General features: G+C 54.0%; 1 protein-coding gene across 1 annotated transcript in view; it reads right to left on the bottom strand.

The window, feature by feature from the left end:
- Nucleotides 1-7,433: 7,433 nt before the first annotated feature.
- The window catches only part of LOC137145798 (malonate--CoA ligase ACSF3, mitochondrial-like), a 63,308-nt gene continuing 46,263 nt past the window's right edge, over nucleotides 7,434-24,478 (bottom strand). The window contains exons 4-6 of the mRNA XM_067536722.1: nucleotides 15,046-15,180; nucleotides 13,878-13,989; nucleotides 7,434-7,965 (exon numbers count right to left, since the gene is read on the bottom strand). Of these exons, the coding sequence (XP_067392823.1) occupies nucleotides 7,848-7,965; nucleotides 13,878-13,989; nucleotides 15,046-15,180 (365 nt within the window). The 3' untranslated portion in view covers nucleotides 7,434-7,847. The remainder of the gene's footprint in view (nucleotides 7,966-13,877; nucleotides 13,990-15,045; nucleotides 15,181-24,478) is intronic.

Raw genomic sequence — 24,478 nt, 5'->3', positions numbered from 1 at the left:
GGTGTACGGCCCTGGAAAAAGCTAGAGAGAGGCAGAGGGTTTTGGGTCGGGTGTTGGCTAACCAGGCTTGGGGCTGTGAGCTAAGAAAATATTCAGACAAGCAGGTCCTTGTACCTTCATCCATCATCATCATCATCATCGCTGCCTTCTTCTCACGCCAAAGTTGGCTAGGGCTGAGGCTCCGAGCAGGTTCTATCCCTGTCTGGTTTGAGTGCCACGTGAACCTGCTGGGGGGTTTCCTGGATGGTTTTATATTCTGTGTTACGCCACCGTCTCCCGGCACATCTATGGCCTCCTCATGCTCCATGAGAACCACGTGATGCCATCAGGACGGCGTCACTCCAGCAACATGGGCCATGCAGCGTTGTCGATGCCCTGTGATGACTGCAGTCTCACGCTGCACTTTCAGCCTCCTACAGAGGCCGTCATTTCTCAGTCTCCCTAGCCCGGCCGTGCCTAGGATACGGCACAGGCACCTTAATTCAGACGGGGGCAGCTTTTGCTCCAGGCGCTTTGTCAGTCCCCACAACCGTAAAGCAGCGTGGAGACAATGAGTTTTCCACATGCCCTGGGTTTAGCTGTCAGCGATGCTGGCTTACGGTTCTAAACGTGTTTATTCAGGCACCTCCACGTTCCGCGGGCAGCAGCCACCCGCTGTCCACGTCTCCTTCACAGAGGCCGACAGGTGTCACGTGCTCAGCTAGCAGAAACCGGCTCCTTGCTCGACGGCTGCACCGCCAATGACTAGCTTAGCCTGCTCCTCGCTCCGCGGCCATCTCGCTCTTTTCCATCGACGAAGACAAACTAGCCGCCGATGGACTTTGGGAGCAGCTCCTGGCCTGGACCCTGGGAACCCGTGGTCAGAACTGCACTTGTTAAGTGTCGGAAGCGTTTTAGCTGCCTTTCGCTTGTACCCGTGTCTGACTTTAATGCCTCACGGCTTGTGCTCACTGAAAATCTCTCTCTCTGTAGTTAAATCAACGTGTTTTATTCTTTACTTCACACTCGTTGGGTGCTGTGGATCGTTTCGGTAACTCCTCAAGGCAGCAGCAGACTGTTGTACGTATAGCGGCAACAGCCCTAACATATCTGACCTGCCCAGGAGAGGGCAGGACAGTGCAGAACGCAGATTTATGGGGGAAACCTGCGACTGGGGTCACCCCAAGTGGTGACCACGCCTGGGTGGCCGGTGTGGGCTGACAGGCTGCTGGGCTCCGAGCTGCTGGACCAGGGCTCTGGCTGTACGCAGACGCTGGGGGGTGACCAGCGTGCTGTGCAAGAGGAGCCCAGGTCGGGAGCTACAGCAAAGCATTGGGAGGCAGCCCAGGGTGCAGGGCAAGGGGTGACAGTCCCTCACTGGCCTGGCGTCACCTCGGGACCCCACAGGGCTAGGGGGGAGGCCCTGGGGAACTCGCCCCGAACCACCCTGCCCATGGTTGGTGGGTGAGCCCCGTTAGGGGAAGTTAGCCCATGGCCCTGCCCCTTCCGCCTGAGGCCATATCCCTACCACCTCCTCCCTGGCTGCCGGCCGGACCCACCCCCCGAGCTGAGCCCCCTACTGCAGCCAGGGAGAAGCCCCACTCCGGCCAGCCCAAACTGCCCACCCCGGCTCCAGGCACTGCACACTGAGCGGCCCTGAGTCCTGGCCGTCCGAGAACTGCTGCTGCTGCAGCACCTGCCTGGGCCTGCCCTGCCAGGGCTGGGATGCAGCCGGAGGGGGTGGGCCCCGGGGCTGAGCACAGCATGGGGGGACCACACCTGGCCGTTTGGGAAGGCTAGGGAGACTGGCCGCCTGTGGCCCTGCCCTGCCCTGCGGCTGACAGAGGCTGTCAGTCCTGACGACGCTGACCCGACACTTTCCCCGGCGCCAAATTAAGAAAATAGCATTTGTCTAGAGAGATTTTTCTCTGCCTCTTCACAGCTTGCGCTCTCCATCAGATTTCCCCTCTCGTTAACGCGGTCATAGCACTGGAGAAACTTCACCCCCTGCCCGACCGTATGATCCAAAGGCGCGGCCTCCCACCCGTCTTCTGAGCCAGGTGCGAAGGTCGCTGCTCCCCCAAATGTTTGACGGGATCCTCTCTCTTCTCCATCCTTCCCTCCCACCAGCCCTGTAACCCCCCTCCATGCATTCCCTCAGCCGCTCCCACGACAGGCTCCGGGGGCTCCGCGATGAGCTGGGACGCTCCATCATCGTCACAGCCTCCGCCCCAGCAGCCCGGGCCGCCACTCCAGTTCCCACACGCCATCCATCCTTCCTGCGCTCCAGCTGCCGTCACGAAGACGGATGGCCTCAGCCTCTAATCAGCTCCCAGGCGGGTAGGGAAAACGGCCACGCAGACGCCTCTGTTTACTGTCCTCTGTCCCGCCTTCGTGACCTGGCGTCTTTGATGTGAGCTGTGAGGGTATTTCCTCCGCCTCCCAGAGGTGGCCGTGCCTCGCAGCCCTTATTGATTCTGCTCCCCTCCCTTCGAAATCTCTGGGTTTGTGTCTGTTTCCCAGAGCATGTCTGAGGTCAAACAGGGACAAAAATCCGTTTACAAAGGTAGCGTCTATCGATAGTCCCCGTCCTCCAGGAAATCAATGACCTTCAGCTGTGGGCCGGTGTCAGACCGGGCGCGCTGCATTCGTCGCACTGTCTCCGCTCCGGAGGCCCGCTCGCCTCTCACGTTAACGTCACCGCAGCACAAGCCCGTTCCCGTGGGGAAGGAAGCAGAGCTCCGGGCTGGCGGCTAAGCCCTGGCCCTGGCCCATGTGACAGCGCAGGGGCACCCCAGGCTGGGTCTCAAGCCCAGGTGGAAGTGGGAAGCAGGCGCAGGGAGTGCTCTGCAGTGGCCATGTGACCTCTGGCTCCTGGCACCCCTAGCCTCCCGGCAACCCAGGAGGTGTTTGGCTGTGAAGCAGCAGACCTCACCCGGCCCAGGCCACGCAGTCATGGTCTGGTCTCTCCCTGGCTGTGGAGTCACCCGGACAGGCAGCTCTCCTCTCCCTGGTGCAGCGCGCGGGGTGCGGGAATCTCCCCCATTGCTCCTCACCCCCGCCAGGCGCTGGCAGCTGGGGAGGGAACCGGAGCCAGAGCACCGAGGCCTCAGCCTGGATTCTGCAGGAGGAGCCGACCCAGGCATAACGAGCCACCCCTCCCGGCCTGCCGCCCCACTGCTGGGCTCAGAGGAACGGCTGGTGAGCCGGGACTGGCGCTTGCTCGCTGCGCGGGGCAGGCCTGGAGTCTGTGGGGCAGAGCGGCGGCAGCTGGAGGAGAGGTTTGTAGATCCCCTTTTGTCAACACGCCCTGGCTGATCCCCCCTGCTCCGTGACAACCAGCTGATAAACAGGATCCAGCCCAGAGCCACTGGCTGTATCTTCCCGGCCGACGGCCCCACGGCGGCTGCATCTGGGGCAGCGGCCCGAGGACAGCGCCTGTTTTGGGACTCACACAGTCACAGCTTGCCTTGTACACTTGTGTTCTGCCAGCCACCACCACCGCCACAATGGCCGGGTGAGCTACACCTGCGCTTAGGGCATCGGCCAAGACTGGGCCTAGGGGCTGTCCCCATACGCAGGGCGAGAAAGCCCTCGCCCCAGAGAGCTCCCGCGAGGCCGGACGAGCCAGGGGCGAGGAAGGAAGGGTCATTACAGCCTCGGGTGCGTCACTGCAGCCGAAGGGCGGCTTTCAGCCATGTCCTCGCTGCGCTCTCGCCTGGTGACCTTCCGTGAGCTCCCGCGGAGACGGGCAGGGATTCCATCCACGGGAGACGCGGCCCTTCCCTCAGCCGGGCCCAGCCGCACGCGCCGTGCCCCTCGCCACGCTCGGGCGGCTGCTCCTGGGTCTCACTCGAAGCTCGTCCCCCTCAGCTGAAACAAGAAGGGAAAAGGAGCCCCCCCGCAGAGCGATCCAGCCGCTCCCCCTCTCCCTGGACTTGCTCTGCGTTCACACAACGCTCAGCCGCTTGCCCGGAACACCGTCGTCACTGAAAGGTAACGGTTCCCCGGCACCCCCTCCCCCCGCGCGCTCCTGCTCTTCCTGCGCCTGTCGGAGAACGGCTATCAGCAGACACAGCCGCCACAACAGCCGGAGGCGGCGCAGCCCAGGGCCGCCGCGGTTCTCCAGAAATCCGAGCGCTGTCGAAGTTATCCAGTGGCAGCGCACACGAAGGAGCCGGCTTATCAGGCCTGTGCAGAGCGGCCCGTGCGGTGCGGCGGTGAACTCCGCCACTCGGTTCCGCGGCGTCCCCAGGAATCCCTGTGAAGCGGGGCGCTGGGACCGGGGCTCCAGAGAGCGGCAGAGGGAAGGCAGCATGGCCCTGGCAGAGGCGTGGCTCTGACACCACCCCCACGCCCTGTGTGGAATCTGGAATGGGCCAGGCCGGGAAGTGCTGGTGCCTGGTGCAGACAGGACACACGTTGCAATCCCTTTGGTCTTTCAGGAGCGCGTCCTCCACTCTGCCCCTTCATCATCTCGGGTGGCAGATCACAGTCCCAAGCGCGTGCAGACGAGGGGCTGATCGCAGCGGGGAGATAGGAGCGTAACGTGGGCAGTTGCCATGTGACAGCTCCTGCCCCGCAGCCCCTGCTAGCCTTGCACAGAATGCCCCCCACCAGACAGCTCTGCCAACGCCCCTCACTCCGGACCATCCTGCCCGGGTTGCGATGCAGGAACCTGCAGTGCCACGGGGGCTAGCCGGGCTGCACCAATGCACTATTAACAGGCCACCCGCACCAGCCTCGCCCGTTGCTGGGACGGCTGAGGGCAGAAGTGGGTGGGGACGGGGAGGACAGAGCATGGGGCTCCCATCAAGGCAGCCTGGCCAGCCCCATTTCCCAGGAGCAGAGCGACTCTCGCTAAAGGGGCCCAGCCGCTGAGATCAGAGGCTTTTAGTGACTGTTTTCCCCATAGCCAGGTAAACACGAGAGGACAGGAAGCAACAAACAGGTTTTTATCGAGCTGTCAGCAGCGCAGCTCCCCTGGCGCCCGGCTCCTGGTTTTAATTTGAGAGTGAAGTGTAAGATCTCAGTGGGCAGGCAGCAGCCTCCTAAATGAGCAGAGTGTTTGCACAGAGGTGGGGGGGGGCTCCAGCACAGCTGTCAGCAGCTCTGATGGATGAGGACAGGAGGCCCGTGCAACCTGCTGTGAAGCAGGGAGGGGGAAGCAGCAGCTCAGCGCGGGGAATTGGGGACTGGAAGCTCTTGCTGGAAGCCGAGAGGCTGACTCAAGTCTGCTATTAAAGGGGTCGGCTGCAGGGAGCTACAGGATGGGCTCGGGGGGGTGTCCAGGCTCTGCAAATGGGAGGACGGATGGGCTGGGAAATCACGAGACAAACCATTAAGTTGCCATCTCCAGCCAGATTTCAAAAGTCTATTTTACAGGTGCCCAACCCGCAGGCAGCCCCAGGCCCCCACCCTAAGGGCCCCGGCCGACGCAGAAGTTGGCTTTTTGGAAGCCTGGCCCCTGCTAAGACTATTCCCCCGCGGGAGGTACAGTCCTAGCGTTACGTTCACATTCCCCAGGTGCTGGAGGTCCTCGACGTCCAACTTCGCGCCTCTCAGCTAGAACGGCGTGTGACCGCTCTCCGCTGCTCCGGGTGCCACCTCCCCAGGATGGTTCCCAGTGGGTGATCTCTGCCTCCCTGTGTTGTGCACTACCCTGAGAAGTTAGCCTCAGTGCCCATTAGACAAGCTACCCACGCCCCACTGCCGGGCTCCGTGTATTGTGTTTCGCAAAGGAGGCAAAGCGAGGCTCAGATATGTCCCCTGCCCCAAACCAGTTCCCTTCCTCTCCTGGCAGTGGTGGAAGCATTAGCTACTAGCGGGGTGGCAGCCTGTGGACTCTGCTGTTCCTCCAGCACAAGGGGGCATGGCCAGGTGCCGATCCTGAAAAGCCGGCAAACGGCAATAATGCCATGAATCCACCATGGACATTAACCACAGACACGGATCCTCGCCCGACCTGAGCGTGCTACAGGACACGAGCACGTTGCATTCCACTCTCCAGGCAGAAAGGAAGCCTGCGGTCAACACAAAGCACACGGCCCTGCTGAAATCCCTGAGCTGGACGGGCACCATCCTCCATGTCTGTACTTTGACCGCCCAGGGCAGCCACGAGGAGAGCATTTCCTGGGCAGGGTGGGCGTGAGGAACGAGAAAGATGAGCCTGGGTTATTAAGAGCGGTTTGTATTTATTTGTGCTTCTCTAATTACTGCTTCTTCACATCTGCAGGAAAACAGGAGGAGGCGTGTGGTGAAGCATGCAAACGGACAGATATCAATTTACAGCAGGTTATTAGATGTTCCCACAAAGAGATTCGGCTCCCCTAAATGATGGACTCTTTAACTGCTCCATAAAAAAAAAAAAAAAAATCACACCATGGGGGGAATATCAGAGGGAACAGAGGAAAAAGCAAGGCAGAATTAACAGGCATCACTGCGGATGGCTGAAGAGAGGAGTTTAATTTAAAGAGTAATTTCATCTGGGATGAGTTGCATATGGCCTGAGGCTGAGTGCAATAAACAGTATCTAGGATGAGCAGAGAGAGGCAGACAGACAAAGACAGGGAAGGGGGAGTTCAGAGGCTCCTGTACAGACCGTTCCCTCCATGCCAAGGCCCCGTTTTACCGTGTAAAGGCATCCACTCTTATCTGGGCACTAAGGATGCTGTGCGTGCTGAGTAAAGACCTCACTGCTGACTATCTGTGCAGACTACATGGTACAGTGATCATACCCGGTGGATGATTTCCATGTAACTCAGGCTCTGGTTTAGAGGAGAAAAGCAATCCCCCGTTTCCCTTGTGATTTCCTGGCACTTACCCTGTAAATATCCCCAAGCTCCTGGAGAATTGCCGTGTGATTCAGTGGCCATGCGCCCCATTAAACAGAGCCTTTGCTGCCTCCCCCCACATTTAATAGGAGGGCCCTATTGTCACAAACTGACTCATACAGCCTGGGCACAGTCAGGTGGGTAGACACCTCAGGGGAGGTCATCTTCTGTCATGCGCTGAGTGCCACCAACTCCCACTGGTTTTCAGGGTTATGCCACAGTCGCTGCTGTTTGAGGGCACAGCTGACGGCAGGTCCAAAGCAGGAATCCAGGCAGAAATCCCCTTAAAAACCAGCTCTGCCTGGACAATGACTGCAGAGCTTATAGCAATGAGGCTGGCTCCAGCTCACCCTGGTGCTCCCTGGGCTACAGAACGGACCTGTCAGTCTGAGCCGCAGGAAGGACACCGGAGCGAAAGGTGTGACATGCACGGCAGGATCTGGCCAGTCAGACTGAGATGTGCATTCAATAAGAGCTGCCGTGCTCTGCTTCTCCCCTCAACCCAACCCGTACACAGCCTGTGCCCCTTGGCCATCTCCCATCCTCACTCGGTGGACCAGGGACCTACCCCGACCTGCCTAGCAAGTCCTCTGGAACCTGAAGCCCTTCATTATCAGCCCTGGCATGCGTGTAGGACACTCTTAATTGCAAATCTTTCAAACCTCCCTTGTGTTCATGCACACGGTTTATTTCTGGGCCTGGCTGCTCGCTTCTATGGGGAAGGTGGCTCAGAGACTCCTGAGAATGGAACATAACCTTGCTCTTCTCTAGGTCCTGCTCAGCCAATGAGGAGACGATGTGGAGTGAAACCAGCTTTTATTGGAGGTTGTGTCAGAGCCAATCCAAGACTGAGCCAATCCAATCACAGTGTGACGGGCACAGACCTGCCCCTGCAGAAATCACCGACAGCACCTGATTAGCATCATTTTAAAGACAAGCCCATTGCATTAAAGCTCACCACAGAGACTCAATTCAGGCAACGGGCACTGGATGAAGGCAATCTTGGTTGGCTCCTGCTTTCAGCCTGGCATCTCACTAGGCTGGGTAAAAGTGCTCGAGAAGTTGCTTCTTATTGACCTTTCCCATCTGATTGCGTGGGATCTCCTCCACCAGGAGCAGCTCCGTGGGGACAGTGTAGAGCACCATGGATTCCCTGGAACACAGAAACATACTTTATCCATCACCCCCATGGTTACGGTGGCACCTCCCTTCCAGAGCCACCAAATGGGATGCACCACTCTCTTTTGGGACAAGGCAGTAGTTGTAGACACAGTAAAAGGAAGATGAAACGTGAAGAGGTGCTCTCTCCAGCCATGGGATGGTGGCACACATGGGGGTTAAGCAGTAAAAAACCTGTGATAAGAACATCCTGTAAACCAGACAAGGAAGAGGTCTATGAAGCTATGACAGCAAGGAAAAGTTCTCGGCTCACGCAAGTCCAATGGAGTCTCTCCGGAGAACTAGCGCGCACACAGAGCTAAGTTTCTCTTTCCAGGAGTGTGAAGGGTTAACCCAATTCTGGTAGATGACCCATGTTCTACAGCCAGCAATAAAATGCAACTGAGAAATCCCAACAAGGCCGTAACAGACCACACCATTTGGGGATGAAGATGATCTCCTTGGTCTTGCAGGACCAAGTACATCAGTCCACAACTAGCTACACAGCAAAGCACAACAGAGACCCCCATGGCGGGCCATTACTCTGAGACAACAAGGCTCCATTAACACATCCTTCGGCGGGGCCGTGGCGAGGCTCCCAGAGGAAACAAAGGGTCCTGGCCAAGCAGCAAGATCGTGGCGTGGAAGGTTCAGCTGATTGGAGTGCGACAGATGCGTCCATGAAATCCCGCTCAGAGGAGACATTGTTCCAGGAAGACCATGGGACAGGCAGCCTTACATCACTGTGTGACATCTACACTCACTGGACCCGTGACTCGCCACTTCCGAAGGGTCCAGCAACAGACTGCAGCTGGCCCTTCTGGAGCTCGCCGGGAGCGTCACTCCAAGATTGGTTTTCCTTTGCGGATGGAGGAAGTACCCACTAACATGCAGCGTGAGACGGCCAAATTCACGTCACTTGCGGCCCAAGCCCGATGGTTAAGTTTGGTTTGGGATGGCGCAATCACAGACCTACTGCATTACCCAGTCCCATAACACCACTATTGTCTGCGCACTCCAGCGGGTTAACAAACACACCCCAAACCTCCCCGTGGGGACCCACAGAGGGGAGGGCGAACTGCCTTCAGTGAGCAGAATGGGGACTAATCAATCCTTACAGTTAGATATGGCAGGGAAAACAAATGATAAACACCAAATAACCATTAAGGAAGCAGAATGGCATTTTTGCTCTGAGTGGCTAGTCACTTCGCCTAGAGCAGCGGTTCTCAACCTTTTTTTCCCGAGTACCACTCGGGCCAGGTACAGTCAGGTCAAGTACCACTTGACCCGACTGTACCCGACCCGAGTACCACTCGGAAAAAAAAAGGGAGGGGACTTGCGGCGGGGTTTTGCGGCAGCGGCGGGAGGGATTTCCAGCGGGGTTTCACAGCGGCGGGGAGAGACGGGTGGCGGAATTTCACGGCGGAAACAATACCTGCCGCCGAAACCCTTCTGCCGTTTCCCCATTTTCGGTGACAGAGTTTCGCAAGGGTGGGTGGGAGGGCCCATCTGGCGGCGGCGGATTCAGCGCCGTGCGTACCACCCAGCCTTCTGGTAAGTACCACCGGTGGTACGTACCACCGGTTGAGAACCGCTGGCCTAGAGCATAGCAGATGAGATCGCAGGCAGGCAGGCTATGTGCAAATGCTAGCTCTGCCCACGTTAACCTGGGTGCCCCTCACACTCAGGGGTGCGCACTCTTGTAACACAGCACGCAGGCCCACGTTCCTTCTTTCTTTCACAGGAGAGCGTCTCGGCACAGAACTAGCTGAGGACCCACGTCTCTTTGCCCTTTGAAGAGCAGGGGGGCTCTTCTCGGGCCTTCTGCTGCCTGCATGTCATCAACCTGGGGCCATGCCCAGCTCCGACAGGCAGCTCCCTGGCACTGAGTCTAATGCAACATGCCAAGTCCACTGAGCTCTTCCACCGTCAGCTCCCCGCCAACCTCACCCTCAACACATGCTGCCACGCAGGCGGCTCAAACTCAGGATGGCGCCTGTCACCAGGAGATGAGATTGGAGGCGAAAGCCGCAAAGCGAATCACTCGGAAGAGGGACATGTGTCTCCTGCCAGCCAGCGCGAGAAGGGGCACAGCAATGTAAGTGACACATGAAGTGAAGGGGAGAGACAGAGCGAGAGGGCGAGATGGAGACTGAGGGGAAAAGCTGGCGTGAGCCTGGTGCCTGGGAGATAGCACGAAGGCAGTGCCCGGGCAATGGCATTGGGGGCTTCCTGGGGCCCTGGCTGCCCCCTCTGTGCACGGCAGGCCTGGCTGCATTTCTCCTCTCTTCATATTTGAATGGCTTGGTTTGAAGGGTTCCTATCTCTGCTGCACATGGGCAAAGAATCACAGCGGCTAAACACAGTGAAAGGCCGAGATGTGCACAGAGAAAAGAAAGGCAACAGCTAGGAGAGCTCCTACTCCCGGAGGCCTGGCTTGACTGAAGGGCAGATTGTGACTAGACTAGACGAAGGGGAATGAAGCGCAGGCAAAGACAAAAGCAGAGAGGTCCGAGCGCAGCACAGATCTCCCTGCCTGTGCTTCCTCAGAAGGGCTTTGGGAGGAGGTCCTAGCTGGAGACCGTGAGGGAGGCTGGGTGGGGCGTCTGAGCACACCTGCACAGACAGGCGGTGGGAAATGGCTGTGACTGCAGGCATCCCGCTGAAAGACTAACTCTAAAGAGCAATGCATCGTGGTGTTCTCTGGACTGCGCCGCGCTGGGCACCGGCTTAGAGACAAGGACTTAATTCAGCACAGGCCAGGCTGCTCTTTCTGAGCTATATCCGGCTGGTGGCTGTGTGGATGAAAGGCTGCAATACCTATGGATAAAGGGAACTGCCAGAGATCACGCCAGTCCCATCAGTAAGATAAGCAGAGACTGGTTATCAAACAAACACTCTATGGTGCCTTCAGCTCTAACTTCCCCACCCTGCAGCTCTCCCTTCTCAATGACTCAGTCCCGAGGGGGGGAGTAGCTGGAGAACTCTAGTGACAGCGGAAGCAATCCCAGCAGGAGCAGGATGCTGGGGCTCAGACGTGGCTGCTCTGTCGGACCAGCCAGCGTGGGTTTGGTTCCTTTGTTTGATTTTTTTTTTCCCTCCCACTAAGTAATTGTTTAATCAGAGCAGCAGCTGGCCAACTAGAATCTTCCTTGCATTTGCTAAATTGTATTCTTCCAACTGCGATTTTGCAAATCCAGGGGAATCTTTAATTGGCCAGCTGTGCAGCCTTTGATGAAACAAGTGTTCCTACTGTTTGTGAATTAGCGCCAGCCTCCCCAAAATATCCGCAGCCGCAGGGAGAGGAGTCTCCAGGAAAACAAATGGCTCCACTATTAAATACTTCGCTGGTGGAATAATAAAATAAATAATAAAAGTGATTCTGCTTCTTCGTCTCATAAGCCGCTGGGGAGACTGCCAGAGTCCGTAGGGCTGGGCCTGGCTCTCCCTTTAATCAGTTCTGGTTCTGCATCTAGTGAGCCAAGCCCAAATGAAGAATCTTTGGCCAGATTTTGAAAAACGAAGCCCCGAGATTTACTGCGGAAATGCCAGTGCAACCGCATGCGATGACGTGCAAATGGGCATCGGAAAGTCAGTTCTTGTTGTGCACTGGCCTTAGAGACCCGCCCCTGAGAGCAATCTGGGATGGAAGGGAGACCAGAGGGGCTGGATTTCCCAAGGCTGACACACAAATATGGACAGGGAGGAGCATGTAGCACTATAGGCCGAGAGCTGAGTAACGATCCCTGCTCTGGTGGAGACCACTGGGGAGGAATCATGGTGCTTCTCCCGCAGCGTCCCTGCTTTAACTCCTGTTCTCTGCTACGCTGAGTGTTTGATGAGTGAGTGTGCTTTGTGGCCTGTGATCTCCAAGGAAAGCTCCCCCTCTCCACTGCACAGCCCCTTCTGGCTACAGAGCGGCCGAGTACCAGCTCGTTACCACACCACGAGGTCATTGTCAGGCACACTCCTGGGGAGTGCAGCCCGTTCCTTTCCATTATCTCCTGCACGGTGAGCAGTTAGTGACCTGGTTTCAGAACCCATGTAGCTGTCTGCGTCCCCTGGCCCTGGGGCAGACAGAGCTGCTCATTGCTTGGCTCTGGCCTAGCGCATGACTTGGATTTTACTTGGGTTCAGTTAGCTCATTCTTTCTGGTGACCAAAACCCCAAGGTACTAGAATGGCTGACACCCGCGGTGTGTTTTCACTGCTCCTAACCGTTCACACCAGATGTCCCTTGGAGACCAGAGCAGTCTATGAATGGCCTCCCAATGGAACCAGGTCTTACTATTGAACTCTTACATCACAGGACCCGCTGCGGCATCTCCGCCACTCTGCATCGACAGCAATAATTACACACAACAAAACTAGGTTACAAGACCTTTGAAGTGGCAATCACACATTGGAGCCGGGAGGGGATGAGCCCGGCCTGTGAGGCCGGAACCTTTGGGGACTGCAGATGCTAAACTCTAAGACGTCTCCACTGAACACAGAATCAGATCAATGCTGGGCTGCAAGGCGCCTCAAGAGGACGTCTAGTCCAACCCCCCAGGCTGAGGCAGGACCAAGTAAACCTAGACCATCTGTGACAACCACTTTTCTAACCTGTTCTTAAAACTTCCAAGGATGGAGATTCTGCAAGCTCTCTTTGTAACCTGTTCTAGTGCTCAATTACTCTTATTGGTAGAAAGTTTTTCCTAATATCTAATCTAAATCTCCCTTGCTGCAAATTAAACCCATTACTTCTTGTCCTGCTTTTAGTGGACAGGCAGACAAATTGATCACTGTCCTCTTTACAATGACCTTTCATAGACTTGAAGACTATTATCAGGTTCCTCCCTCAGCCTTCCTTCTTCTAGATTAAATAGTCTTAATTCTTTCAGCCTTTTCTCATACATTATGTTATTAAACATCTTATTTTTATTGTTCTCCTCTGGACTCTCTCCAGTTTGTTCGCATCTTTCCTAAAGCGTGGTGCCCAAAACAGGACACAGTACTCCAACCGAAGCCGCCTCCTGTGTCTCAGATGCAACACTCCTGTTAATACAGCTCAGAATGACATTTGCCTTTTTCACAGTAGCATTACATTGTTCACCTATATTGAATTTGTGATCCACTATAACCCCTAGATCCTTTTCTGCCTAGTCAGTTATTTCCCATTTTGTAGCTGTGCGTATTTTTTCTTCTTAAGTGCAGTATTTTGCACTTGTTTTTATTGAATTTCATTTTGTTGACTTCAGACCAATCCTCCAATGCATCAAGATCATCTTGAATTCTGATCCTGCCCTCCAAAGTGCCTGCAACCCTCTCCTAGCTTGGTGTCATCTGCAAATTTTATAAGCATAGGCGCTACTCCATCATCCATGTCCTTAATGAAAACGTTGATTAGTACAAGACGCAGGACTGTCCCCTGCAGAACCGCACTTGGCATGTTCTCTCAGTTTGCCAGCATGTGTGAGCTGAGTTTTTTCAGAGGTTTATAACTTGGCCAAATCTGGGTGGATTTTCATGGGAACAGCGAAAGCCACATTCCAGAGTCAGGGGCCACCCCCAGCTACATTTCAGGGCCCTGCTCCAAAGCACGTGGGCACCTGAGTTGCTCAAAGACAAGGTCACCAGAATTTATTTATTTATTTTTACGGTTAAACCAACAGAGCTCCCCCCTCACCCCAACTTGTTTTTGGAAATGGCTGAACCATATTGGCTGAAACTTTCCAAAATAATTCAGCATCCAAGTCCTGTGAAAACGGCAGCCCAAACAACTGAAGTTTGGCAAAGTTATGAGCAAATGAAAAAGGGTCTTACAATGGGAAATATCAGACCCCCTTAATAACAAGTGGTGCTATCAACCCCACCAATGGTAGACTCTGCAGAATCTGCCATGCACTGTCCCGGGGCTGGTGCTTACCTTGCCCATTCCCTCAGATCCGTGAGCGACAGCATCTCACCCTCTTGCAATTTCACCACAGCACTGACCCGCTGGCCCCAAACCATGTCTGGAGGTCCTATCACGGCCACGTCTGGAGAAAGAGCAAAAGATTCAGCCTAAAAAAAAACCTCAGAACCATTTTCAAGAGACCAGGAGGGGAGAGTAAATGAGCTGTGTGTGTGAAAAGCCAGGTGGGCAGGAACAGCCGCGTGCAGGAAAGGAGAAGATCAGTTCGGGGGAATTGCCAGGAGTGATGGGGTAGAACTGACAGCAGAAGATCAGGAACTCTTCCAATGGCAGAGTCTGACCGAGAGCGGAAGAGCTCCCCACGGGACATACCAGCAATTCCATCACTTGTGTGATTTAAAAGTACCCTGGATAAAGAGAGAACACTCCTGCCCTGGCAGGGCACGGAGTCCCTCCTCTAATGAAGGGTCAAGCAACAAGGTCGAGGAAGATTTAATGGATATTTCTCATTTCCAAAATGTGACGTGAGTTGCTGCTGAATCTGCACGTGGGTGTGACTTTCCTGGCATCAGGCACTGGGGCTCCCCAGCACTGGGCTTTGAATTGAGCCTGCTCGTCATTCACACCCAACCCGCTAATGGAGAGGCTGTGAAATGGCCTCCAGGCAAGAGCCCTCAGGCAGTCTCACACCGGCTTCTCCTGGGCAACTGCTGTAACCTAAGCAAGGCTCCCAAACGGTCCCTCCTTCGTATGCCTGCCATCCTCATTACTGCACAGCGTGGCGACAAAACCAAAGCGCCACGGCAGCTAGCCCCATGGCAGATCGCGGCTCTGCCTGTAACCGTGTATATTATGCCAGGGAGCTCGTGGTGCATTGTTACTGGGCGGCTGTGGTTGCAAACACTGGCTCAGAGATTCCCAGCCTGGCGCTCTGGAGACCTGGGCTTCAATAGGATTCTGGCCCAATTCAGCACTCTCGCCAGTCTCCTATCAGCTAGAGGCCTGAGGGGGCACAGAAATCTGGGACAGAGATGCCCGGGGAAAGCTTGCACAGTGCCTGCCCCCCCTGGACTGTCTCCAGGGCCAGCTCCTCACCTTGAGCAATAACACTTTAATTCACCCTGCACCCTTCAAACCACGTGCAAACCGAAAGCATGGAACGCAAGGTGCTGTACGTTACCTGCAATGCTGGGGTGTGCCAGCAGATGGCGCTCGACTTCTAGGGCGCTAATTTTATAGCCCCCGCTTTTGATGATGTCCACAGAGATGCGGCCCCTGATCCAGTAGGTGCCCCCTTTATACACAGCCATGTCTCCTGCAAACAGAGCAAATGCTGCTTAACAGCCATTTCCAGGGCTCGGCCTCCTTACGCCCCCACCTCTTTTCCCCACCCCGCCTCTCCCGCAAGCATCAGTTCAGCCAGCACCCCTCCATGCTGCCGGGTGTGGATCCAGTGGGTGCCACTCTGTGGCCTAGCATGTGTCACTGAGCCACGTTCAAAGCACGGGTCAAAACTCTTCTCTGGGAAGAGACCCGCTGGCTGGTGTTTGCAGGAGATCTGCTATTGGCCTGCGGGCATTACAAGAGATCCTCCGCTGAGTGCCTTAAGACTCCAGGCAGCCCCTCCTTGATGACACACACAGAGTCCCCAGGGCTTGGTGTGCGGGTCTGAGACGTTGGTGCTCCTGTTTTTGCAGGGATGCCAATAGACGGAGGGCAGGTTAGCTGGCCTTACTACGCCTCTTTCCCGGAAAGGACTGTCCTGCCCACTAGAAGGAAAAGTGAAGAGCAGAACTCTGCCTTTCTACATAAAAATGCTTGAATCCGAAAGCAGTAAAAATAAGAGCCGGCATTATCTCTGTTGCGGGCTGGTTCCTGTCCCAATGGGCTCTCACACAATCCACACACTAGCCCAACTCACCCCTTCCTGGGTTTGCTGACCATTAACGACGATCAAGCATGAGATTCAGCTCAGACCTTTTCCCTGGGCTTGGCTGCTCATAGATTTCTCCACCAGGATTGCCCAGGTCACACCCTAGATCTTTCCTCCCTCTCTCTAGCCTGCATGTCTGGTTAGGGTAATGTCCTCCCTCAGTGAGTCAGCAGAACTCATGTATTCCTCTCCCCGGGGGATCCAACACCTGCTAAGAGGCGGGCCTGGTGTGTGTGGGGAGCTGCTGTGGCTACACACAGCCAGCCCGCTACATCCAGCGCAACAGGACTTGCTTCAACGGCGCCGGAGTCTTTAGAGATGAGTTTGATTTCCACAAGCTGGGGTGAACCCCACACCCGGCCTGGTTCCGATGAAAAGAGGGGGCTGGCGCTGTTACACGAAAAGGGAGAGATTTTTACAAAACAGCGAGTCCAATTCGAACGGTCCTTTCCGGAGGGTTCAGAGAGGGCGAGTGAGCGTGGCAGGTGTGATCAAATAATTAGCCACTTGTGCGGCAGCCTAGGAAGATTGAGGAGAGAGGTCACCCCAGCACCGCCTGGCTAAATGCTTCACAAGCTGTGATGCACTTTGGTAGCTACTTCAGATGATTAGCCTCATGCTGCTAATGGAGCCTTTGCCACCTTTTGGATTGGGGGGGGGGTGTCTCAGGACTTCTGATTTCAATTGCTGATAGGAGCACCAGAGAGCTCTTCGTTTGAACCTATGCGTCAATCTCCATTCTCTCTTTAATGACACACCGTTCCAGTGTGTCCACACACAAACCGCTCAATTCCCCACTGTGGTTTCACTGACGGACCTGATTGCATTGCTGGCTGGAAAGCTCGAACTTGGAGGAGACAGAGATCGGGCAGCATGACACAGGAGCCGCAGACAAAGGCCTGAGTGGTTTAGAAACAGCCTGGCTGTGGTTCAGGTGCCCCACACTGCACCACTGACACAGGCGCTAACCTGCTTCCCACTGCTGTGTCTGATGCTGGTTCTGAAAGTTGAACACTGGGAAGTGAAAGGACACAGGGAGCCACAGAACATCTCCCTAGCTGTGGGAGGTCCAGCCTAATGGACTGGCCAGCAATACTGGAGGCTACCCCAAAGTGCTTCAGTAGCTGAGAGTCTGTAGCTCCTAGCACCTGGCCCAGGAAACTGAGACAACCACAGTGCAAAGCCTTGGCTCTCAGTGAAAGTGGCTGCAAGAAGCGATCCAAACCGACTGCTTTAATTCTCCGATATGCCCAGATCTGGATATCTTGGTGCATGGCCCTAGGCTGGGCACAGACCCACCAGCGGCAGGATGCTCAGTGGCTATCTCTGGGCTTGGAAGTGGTTTCTTCCAGAGATGAGCAACTCTAGTTCTCCATGAGGATTCTCTCTCCTCAGTCCATTATGGAGCCCTTAGGATTCCTCCGTCTCCCGATTATGCCATACTTCTGGACTGGCTTTTCTCTGAAGCCCGTCAACATGCACCTTAGTCTGCTGGAGTAGTTACTGTTGAGGGTCACATGCCCACTCTTCCTCCTGGAAAATGAGAGGCTAGAACCAGGCTTCGAATGTGGGTCAATTCCAATAATATGTGCATTTCCACCTCACTGGGTGCATGCCATGACTGTGCCTGTCACGTCCCTCAAGTTAGCCAGGAATCGATCAATTATCCCCAGATTTTCCTGCCTTCATTGTGGTTTCTCACATGCAGTAAGCAAAGTGTGCCCATATATTTCAGAGCTGTCTGGACTATTTTAAAGATATGGCAGTTATTTGAAGCTGGGACTCTCCTGGTCTTTGACTGGTGGAGGCTGAAAGGAATTCACGCCCTATGTGATAAACTACCCTGTGTTAACTAGATATCAGTGCCGTCTGTGAGACTGACAGACATGTAGAAGGGAACATTAATTAAAATGTGGCTTGTGGAGCTAAGAGAGGGCTTGAAGAACCATGCACTTTCAGCCAGCGATCAGGGGTGTATTCAGAGAGAAGGCAGGAAAGGAGGGAATTGTGACCTATTTCAACAACAAACAGCAGTTTCCACATCACTCTTCACAAATTAGAACTGCCACTTTTCCACACACTGTGCTGGTTTTGTGACACAGATAATTAATTGTCCAATAGGAATGGGTTCAGTCCACCAAATGAATTCAGCTGGAGCTGTGACACTTATCTGAACCCAGGTCTCCATGTCAATAGAGACAGTACCGTGTGAGACCACTCATTCCCCAATAGCTTTATCTCCAGCATGGGTAAGTACTCAATGCTAGGCTGCACTCCCGTGAACGAGGTGCTCTGTAGGTGGGTGTTATTCTAGCACCCCAGGGCAGAGCGCTGAGAGATATGCTTGGCATTGCTGCAGGAACTCTGACACCATAACAAAGTGAAAAGCTAAACCACCATCAGGGAGTTGCTGTTACAGACTAGCAGGCAGATGGCACTTTTTGCAGTGCAGCATACGAGTGTGTGCGGGCTCAGCTACTCCTGACCAGTGAGTTCCTCTGCAATTACAGAAATCCCTGGGGTTTCAAAACAGCAGGTTCTCAACTAGCTGGGTCTGGGGGGAAGGCTGAGTTCGCAGTTATGGGCTGGGCTTCATGTGAACCAGGACAAGTGACTGTGTCCGTGCCCAACTTAGAGAAAATACAACATCTGGAGCGGAGCCAGTTCCCCAAGAGCAGCTATTTGGGGTGAGGTGCCGATGCTAATGGCTTGTGAAAGGTCTACTAGGAAATCTGAGAGAACGTTTCTCTGCTTCTCCAGTAGATTGGAAGGGGCGCCCCCATCGCTGCTGTAAAGGTAGCGGGATAGGAAATAATAAAAGTGCAGATTCCTTGGGGAGGCTGAGATGTAGCTCTCTGTCCTAAAGCGTCTCTGCTATCGCCTTGATGTGGCATGATCTCAAGGTGCATGGGACTGCAGGGAAGGCGTCTAGCCTTTCTTGTGAACATCTCCTTAAGAAATACACGTAGCAACGTAACTGGGAAAGCCATTGGTTTGCCTCGTGGGGGCGGGCCCAGCAGCGGGGGAACAGAGCGCCTGCTCAGTATCCCAAACAAAATCTTTGGGTAGCACCCTCTGGAAATGAGTGGGCTTCTCCCTGCTTGCTCTGCTCCTGGAACTTCACCACCCTCTGCTTATGACACCAAGGTCAACCCTCCTGTCACACGTGGCCAGGCATTAATCACTCCCCCTTGTCTTGTACCAGGAGCGGGGTGTGCGCGCGGGGAGATTCTGTTCTGTCTTCCCCTCGTGCAGTCCGCCCTGGCAAGCTGGGTCACGTAAATCCTGTGGCAGCTCAAATGCCATGAGACACTCCTTTCAGCCAGGTAAGTACATGTGCTTGTTCTGGCGGGCCAGTAGCCAGAGCCCCACCAGATTCCATGCTGCCGGCGTTTGGAAGGGTCTCAAAAAGCTTCTGCTTCCTACAGGCCGCACTCGGCGCTGCTGCCTCCCCAGACATTCACCGAACAGTCATAAAAAGGGGATAACAGTAACCTCAGACTGAGCAAAGCTAAGGGTGGGAAGGGGGCTCAGCTGGAGGAGGGGGTGGGAGCTCTCCTGTCCCACAAGTATCGTCCTCACCCCACTGATGCAAAGGATCTTTGGCCTCACACGGCAGCAGGCGCTGAGCCAGCGTTACTGTTTTGTATTGTTACTGCCGTTAACCCCAGGGCCGTGCTCGGTAACGTCTCCCCCTCTCTGCATTTCTCTCCCTTCCCATTTCTTCTCGCTAAACCCTCAGCTGCTGAGTTTTGATGTCACTTCCACTGTTGACAGGACAGGACCGGGCATACGGTGTGTGTCACTCTTTCAGCGCTCTGGGGAATCGTGGTGCGCAAAGACGGGCACATTACCCTCTGACCTGTGCCATCTGCTCCCAGCCTAACAAGTAAACCAGTACATCCAGCACAGCAGAGCACTGAGTGGCTGCCAAGCCAAGAGGGATTTCCTGCTCCAGTGAGGCTAGTTAAAAAGAGGCTGCTGCTTGTTTAAGGACTGCCCCGCTACCCACAGGCAGACTTAAAATAATGGCTTCCCCCCAGACCCTGAAACCATATCTGACGCCAGCCGTGCTGGGAGCTTGTTGGGGCACACCCACGCCTCCCTGCCATCTCTGGATGCCAGACACTACGCCGTATCCTGAGAGTCCGTCCAGTCAGTGCCAGGAGAACATGAAAAACACACTGGCTGGCTGCGTTCAGCTGGTGTCTAGCAACCAGCATGGTGCTGCCACCCACCCCATCCTCCGGAGTGGTAGGGCATGACCACACGGTGCATCAGTGAGCGCCAGTGCAGTGTAGTCTGGCCCTCGGTGTCACTGGCCCCCGGGGACCCTGCTGGCATGCACGAGAAGTTCCCGTTTCAAACAGGACCGTGTGAACGTGCACTAGGGAACTTCAGTGCCTGCCAGCAGGGTCCACGCAGACCAGTTAATGTGCAACACGCTGGGGTCAACTAGAATCCTCCACCCTCCTCCCCCAGTGGGGCAGACTAATACATCACACGGACAAGCCCTTCGCTCATGTTCTCTGCCCCAATCTGCAGATGCACAATGGGAGTGGCTGTGGATGAGGGAATGGGACGCGAGAGGCTGTGTTTCTCCTCCGGAGATCTCCAAGCACTTTCCGAGGGTGGGTATCCTTATCCCCACGTCATAGAGAGACGGAAACACAGAGTGGGGTGGTCAGAGAGTGGCCAGACCATGCAGCTTTTCCAATTACACTGTGCTAGGAGCTGTCCTTTCCCTTTACTTGTGTTTATTATTAGCTGCACAGCTCCACAACTGCACCCAGCGCTTTACCAACGCTGAGATGAAGGAAGCAACAGGCTCATGCTTGAGGCACTGAACTGGGACTCAGGAAAGCTGGGATCAGTTGTTGGCTCTACCACAATCTTCTTGTGTGAGCCTGCACAAGTCAATGAGTTTGTGTCTCAGCTCCTGGCTGTGAAATGGGGATAATAATCCTTCCTCTCTGCCATCTTTTCTCTTGGCTGTTTAGACTGCAAGCTCTTCAGGACTTGTCTATTTCTGTGTGGTTTGTACAGCACCTAGCACAATGGGGCACTGATTTCAGTTAGGGCCTCGAAGCGCTACTGTGATACAAACAGATAATAGCAGCAACGGCTTAGAAAGACTGGGTCCCTGCCCCACCGAGCGTACAATAGCTCACACACACTGCTCCCTTTTCAGGTGCACCGTGGCAGAGACGGAGCCGCACAGGTACCGTGCTGGGGCAGCACACACAATGACTGACACCACACCCCGCAGCCGGCAGGAAGGCAGGCCCCGTGTTCTTGCGAACCCAGTGCACTCTCAGCCATTTTGCTCCAGTAAACCAGCCAACAAGACTTTGATTTCTGTGCCGATCCATTATTGTTCCTACGCAGCCAGGCAGACAAGCTTGGTTCGGAAATGACGACTCGATGGCCTGCACCCCTTTACACAATGGATGTCTCTTAAACAGGTCGGCTCTGCTCCATTCCCACCCAGTCAGTTTCTCTTCTCCCCCTTCAGGAATAGCCTCCCTGTGTTTCCTTCTTTAGGCACATGGTCTTCCTAACCAAAGAAGGCCTCATCCGCGCAAAACTGAGCGGGCCCTGCCCTTGACATGGCTACCTCGTGCTGTTTCGAGATGCTCAGTAGACACTCCTCAGAGACGTGAAAGGCTTTGCTGAGTCACACACAGAGAAGGCCCACGGGGGCCGGTGAAGGGGGCGCTCCAGACACCGTTACGTACAAGATATGGCAGTATCTTGCAATATCAAGAGCAGGGGCAGCTCACTTTTGTCCAGCCAAGGCCTACTTTGACAAGTTGCCAGGAGACGTGGGGGGCTGCTCACATAATGGGCAAAAAATGAAGCATGTTGCTGCCATTTTCATCTTTAACACAGAACGACAGACTGCAGATATGACAAGTCCCAGCATGCAATGCTTCACACTGACCCACGGCAGGACCCATGGAGACAACCTTTCCTCGCATGCACCGCTCTATCCTGATCTGAGTGGACGGTGCTTGGCTCATGGTCCAAGCAATGAATCTGGGAACCAAGGGCTTTTCTGGACTGATCTCTGCATTCAGAAAGGAGGGTGGCTGCAGGCCTTCTGGGGACAAGGAACATTTCAATTTATGAGAAGCACGGGGTGGGGTTTTTTTAAACAAAAGAGAGGCTGATGCTTTCATACACACCATCAACTCAGGGGACCTGACGTCCAAAACCAAAAGCCAGGATAATTCTTTGTAGTGACAATTTTTTAGGGTTGTGAAATACTCGTGTGTGTTGGTGCCACGGCTGCCAGCCCCTGGCTCACCCTCACAGGTCGATTTCCTGGCATGGAGGATCTTTCTCCGTGTCAATATCTGAATGAGTTTATCATAAAACACTCAACAAGTGTCATTAACATTCTTTTCTGAGCAAAAGGACAACGCTGAGTGTGTGTACCTGCTCTGGACTTTTCATTCCTAACTGCTCATTCTATTGGATCGCTTGCTCCTGGTAAACACAGAGACAGTTCTACAGGGTATAGCAATGCGTCACAAACCAAAGTTTTGTGCTTATAAAACAACCACCATTTCGGCTGATGAAACGAAACACATGGACATTTCGTGTTTCCTGGAAGATGTTTCTGGGACAGCAGGAATGCATGGGAAAAACTGTCCTGACAAAACTGGTTTGGAGGGACTCTTCCCCACTTGCAAACCCCTAACCCAGAGCCAAAACTGGGATAAGATTTGGGAGAAAAATAATTGAATGATTAGGTTAACTTTTATCATCCATTCCAGAGTGTTAGCAATATTGCTAACCAATATATGCTGGGCTAATATACACCACGATATCCAGCTGTATTAATCACATCACATGTATTAATATGCATTAAGCACATATATCACTATAACATTATATTGTGTATATATCTTTCTAGCAGTTACATGCCTGAATTGGTCTATGTCCTTCTACAATCCCATTCTCTTATGTTAAGTATCCTATAACACTTTGCAAAGCTGATGTCAGCTTTGGCATTAGGCAATAAGAAATTTGTCAAAGGCAAAATCCATTCATGTTCTGCCCGGGGAGGTACTTTTACAGAGTAATACCTGGAATTCTAGTTCCAAAACAGAGATAAGGAAAGAACAGAACAAAAGTTAAGGAACGGGGACAAACAGATGGGTTGGATTTTAGTGACGTGCAAAAAGTTTTGTAACTTGTAAAGTCATCCTATAAATACTGCTAGCTGAAATGTGCAATTACACTTTCTGTTTAAGGTGAATTTAAGAACACTGCATGAGACGGCTTCCCAGAAACCGGTATCGCATTAAGCCTTTCTCCCCATATAACACTATTCTTGACTTTTAGCAACAAACCTGACTGACAGTGGTTATTTGGTCTCTTGACTATCTTTCATACTGAACCAAAGTGTGGTCAAACAATTGACGCGACAATTCACCAACAATCCTGACAGCTCCATCGCCTGGTGCCGCTGGGGTTATGCCAGAGACGGGTTTGACCCACTGTGCACAATTAAAAAGAGGAATTAAATTAGAGATCTAGTGGCTGAGAAACGTTCGCTCAGTGACCTCGTTCATCAGCCCTGCAGACTGGTGCTGAGTGGAGCCTGCCAACAAAGCAAGCCTCTCCTCAGGACGGCTTTGTGATAGAGGCAATCTCCTCCGGGAACTAGACCGAGAGCACTGATCTCATTTCACTCTTGACCTAGGGCAGATCTGAACCCAGGTGTCTGGAAATGAAGGCACATGGGGTGGGAGGAGGAGGAGGCAGCGCTCAGAAACATATGTTGCAATCTTTGATGTAATGACAGTGTCAGCGTGAGTCCCTAGTGGGGACTCAAACTGGTGGTGCTGAGAGCACAGAGCTGACAAACCAATGAGCTCTGAGTCACCACCTCGGATGTCAATCGTAACTTGGACTTTCCTGGCTTTTGTCAGTTTCTTTAACAACCTTAACGTCATTTGCAAATATTTTCTTTTGCATTTAATGCTCCCTATAAAATAAATGCCAGCCTGATTCCAGCACGCACTCTCAGCGCATTCCCATCAGACTTGAGAAGGGACATTGCTGGCCAGCTCCAGACATATTCTCCATCAGATTTACACATCAAAGGCACGCTCTCTGTCTGCTAGCACTGAAAACCCAGCCTGGCCCTGGCAAAACAGGCTGTATGCTTTCTGCTTCCTACAGCAGCACCAGGAAAGAACCGGGAATCAGAACTGCCCTGGCTCTTTTAACAACAATGCCTGAGACGCAACAGGACCCAGCCCAGCTCTGGTAGTTAGACTGGCTCTGCGGGATTGGAAAGCTAGCACAAATTGTACAGGAAAAATCATCAGTGAACTGCTGCCAGGCAAATACGTTAGGACTCAGCTGGCCTTCCCCTGCTCTCCCCTTCTGCACCAGCTGTGTTGTGGGTGGCATTTGCTGACACCTAACATCTAAATGTTCCGTCTTTGCAATCCCTTGATGACATTTCTACTTCCAGTTATGCATAGAGGATGCTTGTACAGTGGGGAGCTGCCCACAAAGGCCCAGCTACTCATCTTGCAAAGGGGAAGGCAAGGTGATGGGAACTGATGGCTTCAGAAGAGAAGAGACACATTTCAAAGCCGTACTTTCCACGCACTTGGTTGTAAACACACAGCTCTCCCTGTAGGACTCAGAGGCAGCT

The sequence above is a fragment of the Emydura macquarii genome, unplaced genomic scaffold, assembly GCF_026122565.2.
Source record: "Emydura macquarii macquarii isolate MOO-44397 ecotype Brisbane River unplaced genomic scaffold, CSIRO-AGI_Emac_v2 contig_3647, whole genome shotgun sequence".
In the NCBI taxonomy this organism is placed as follows: domain Eukaryota; kingdom Metazoa; phylum Chordata; order Testudines; family Chelidae; genus Emydura; species Emydura macquarii.
Note: the sequence above shows the minus strand (reverse complement) of the source record. Positions and strands in the feature narration are given on the sequence as shown.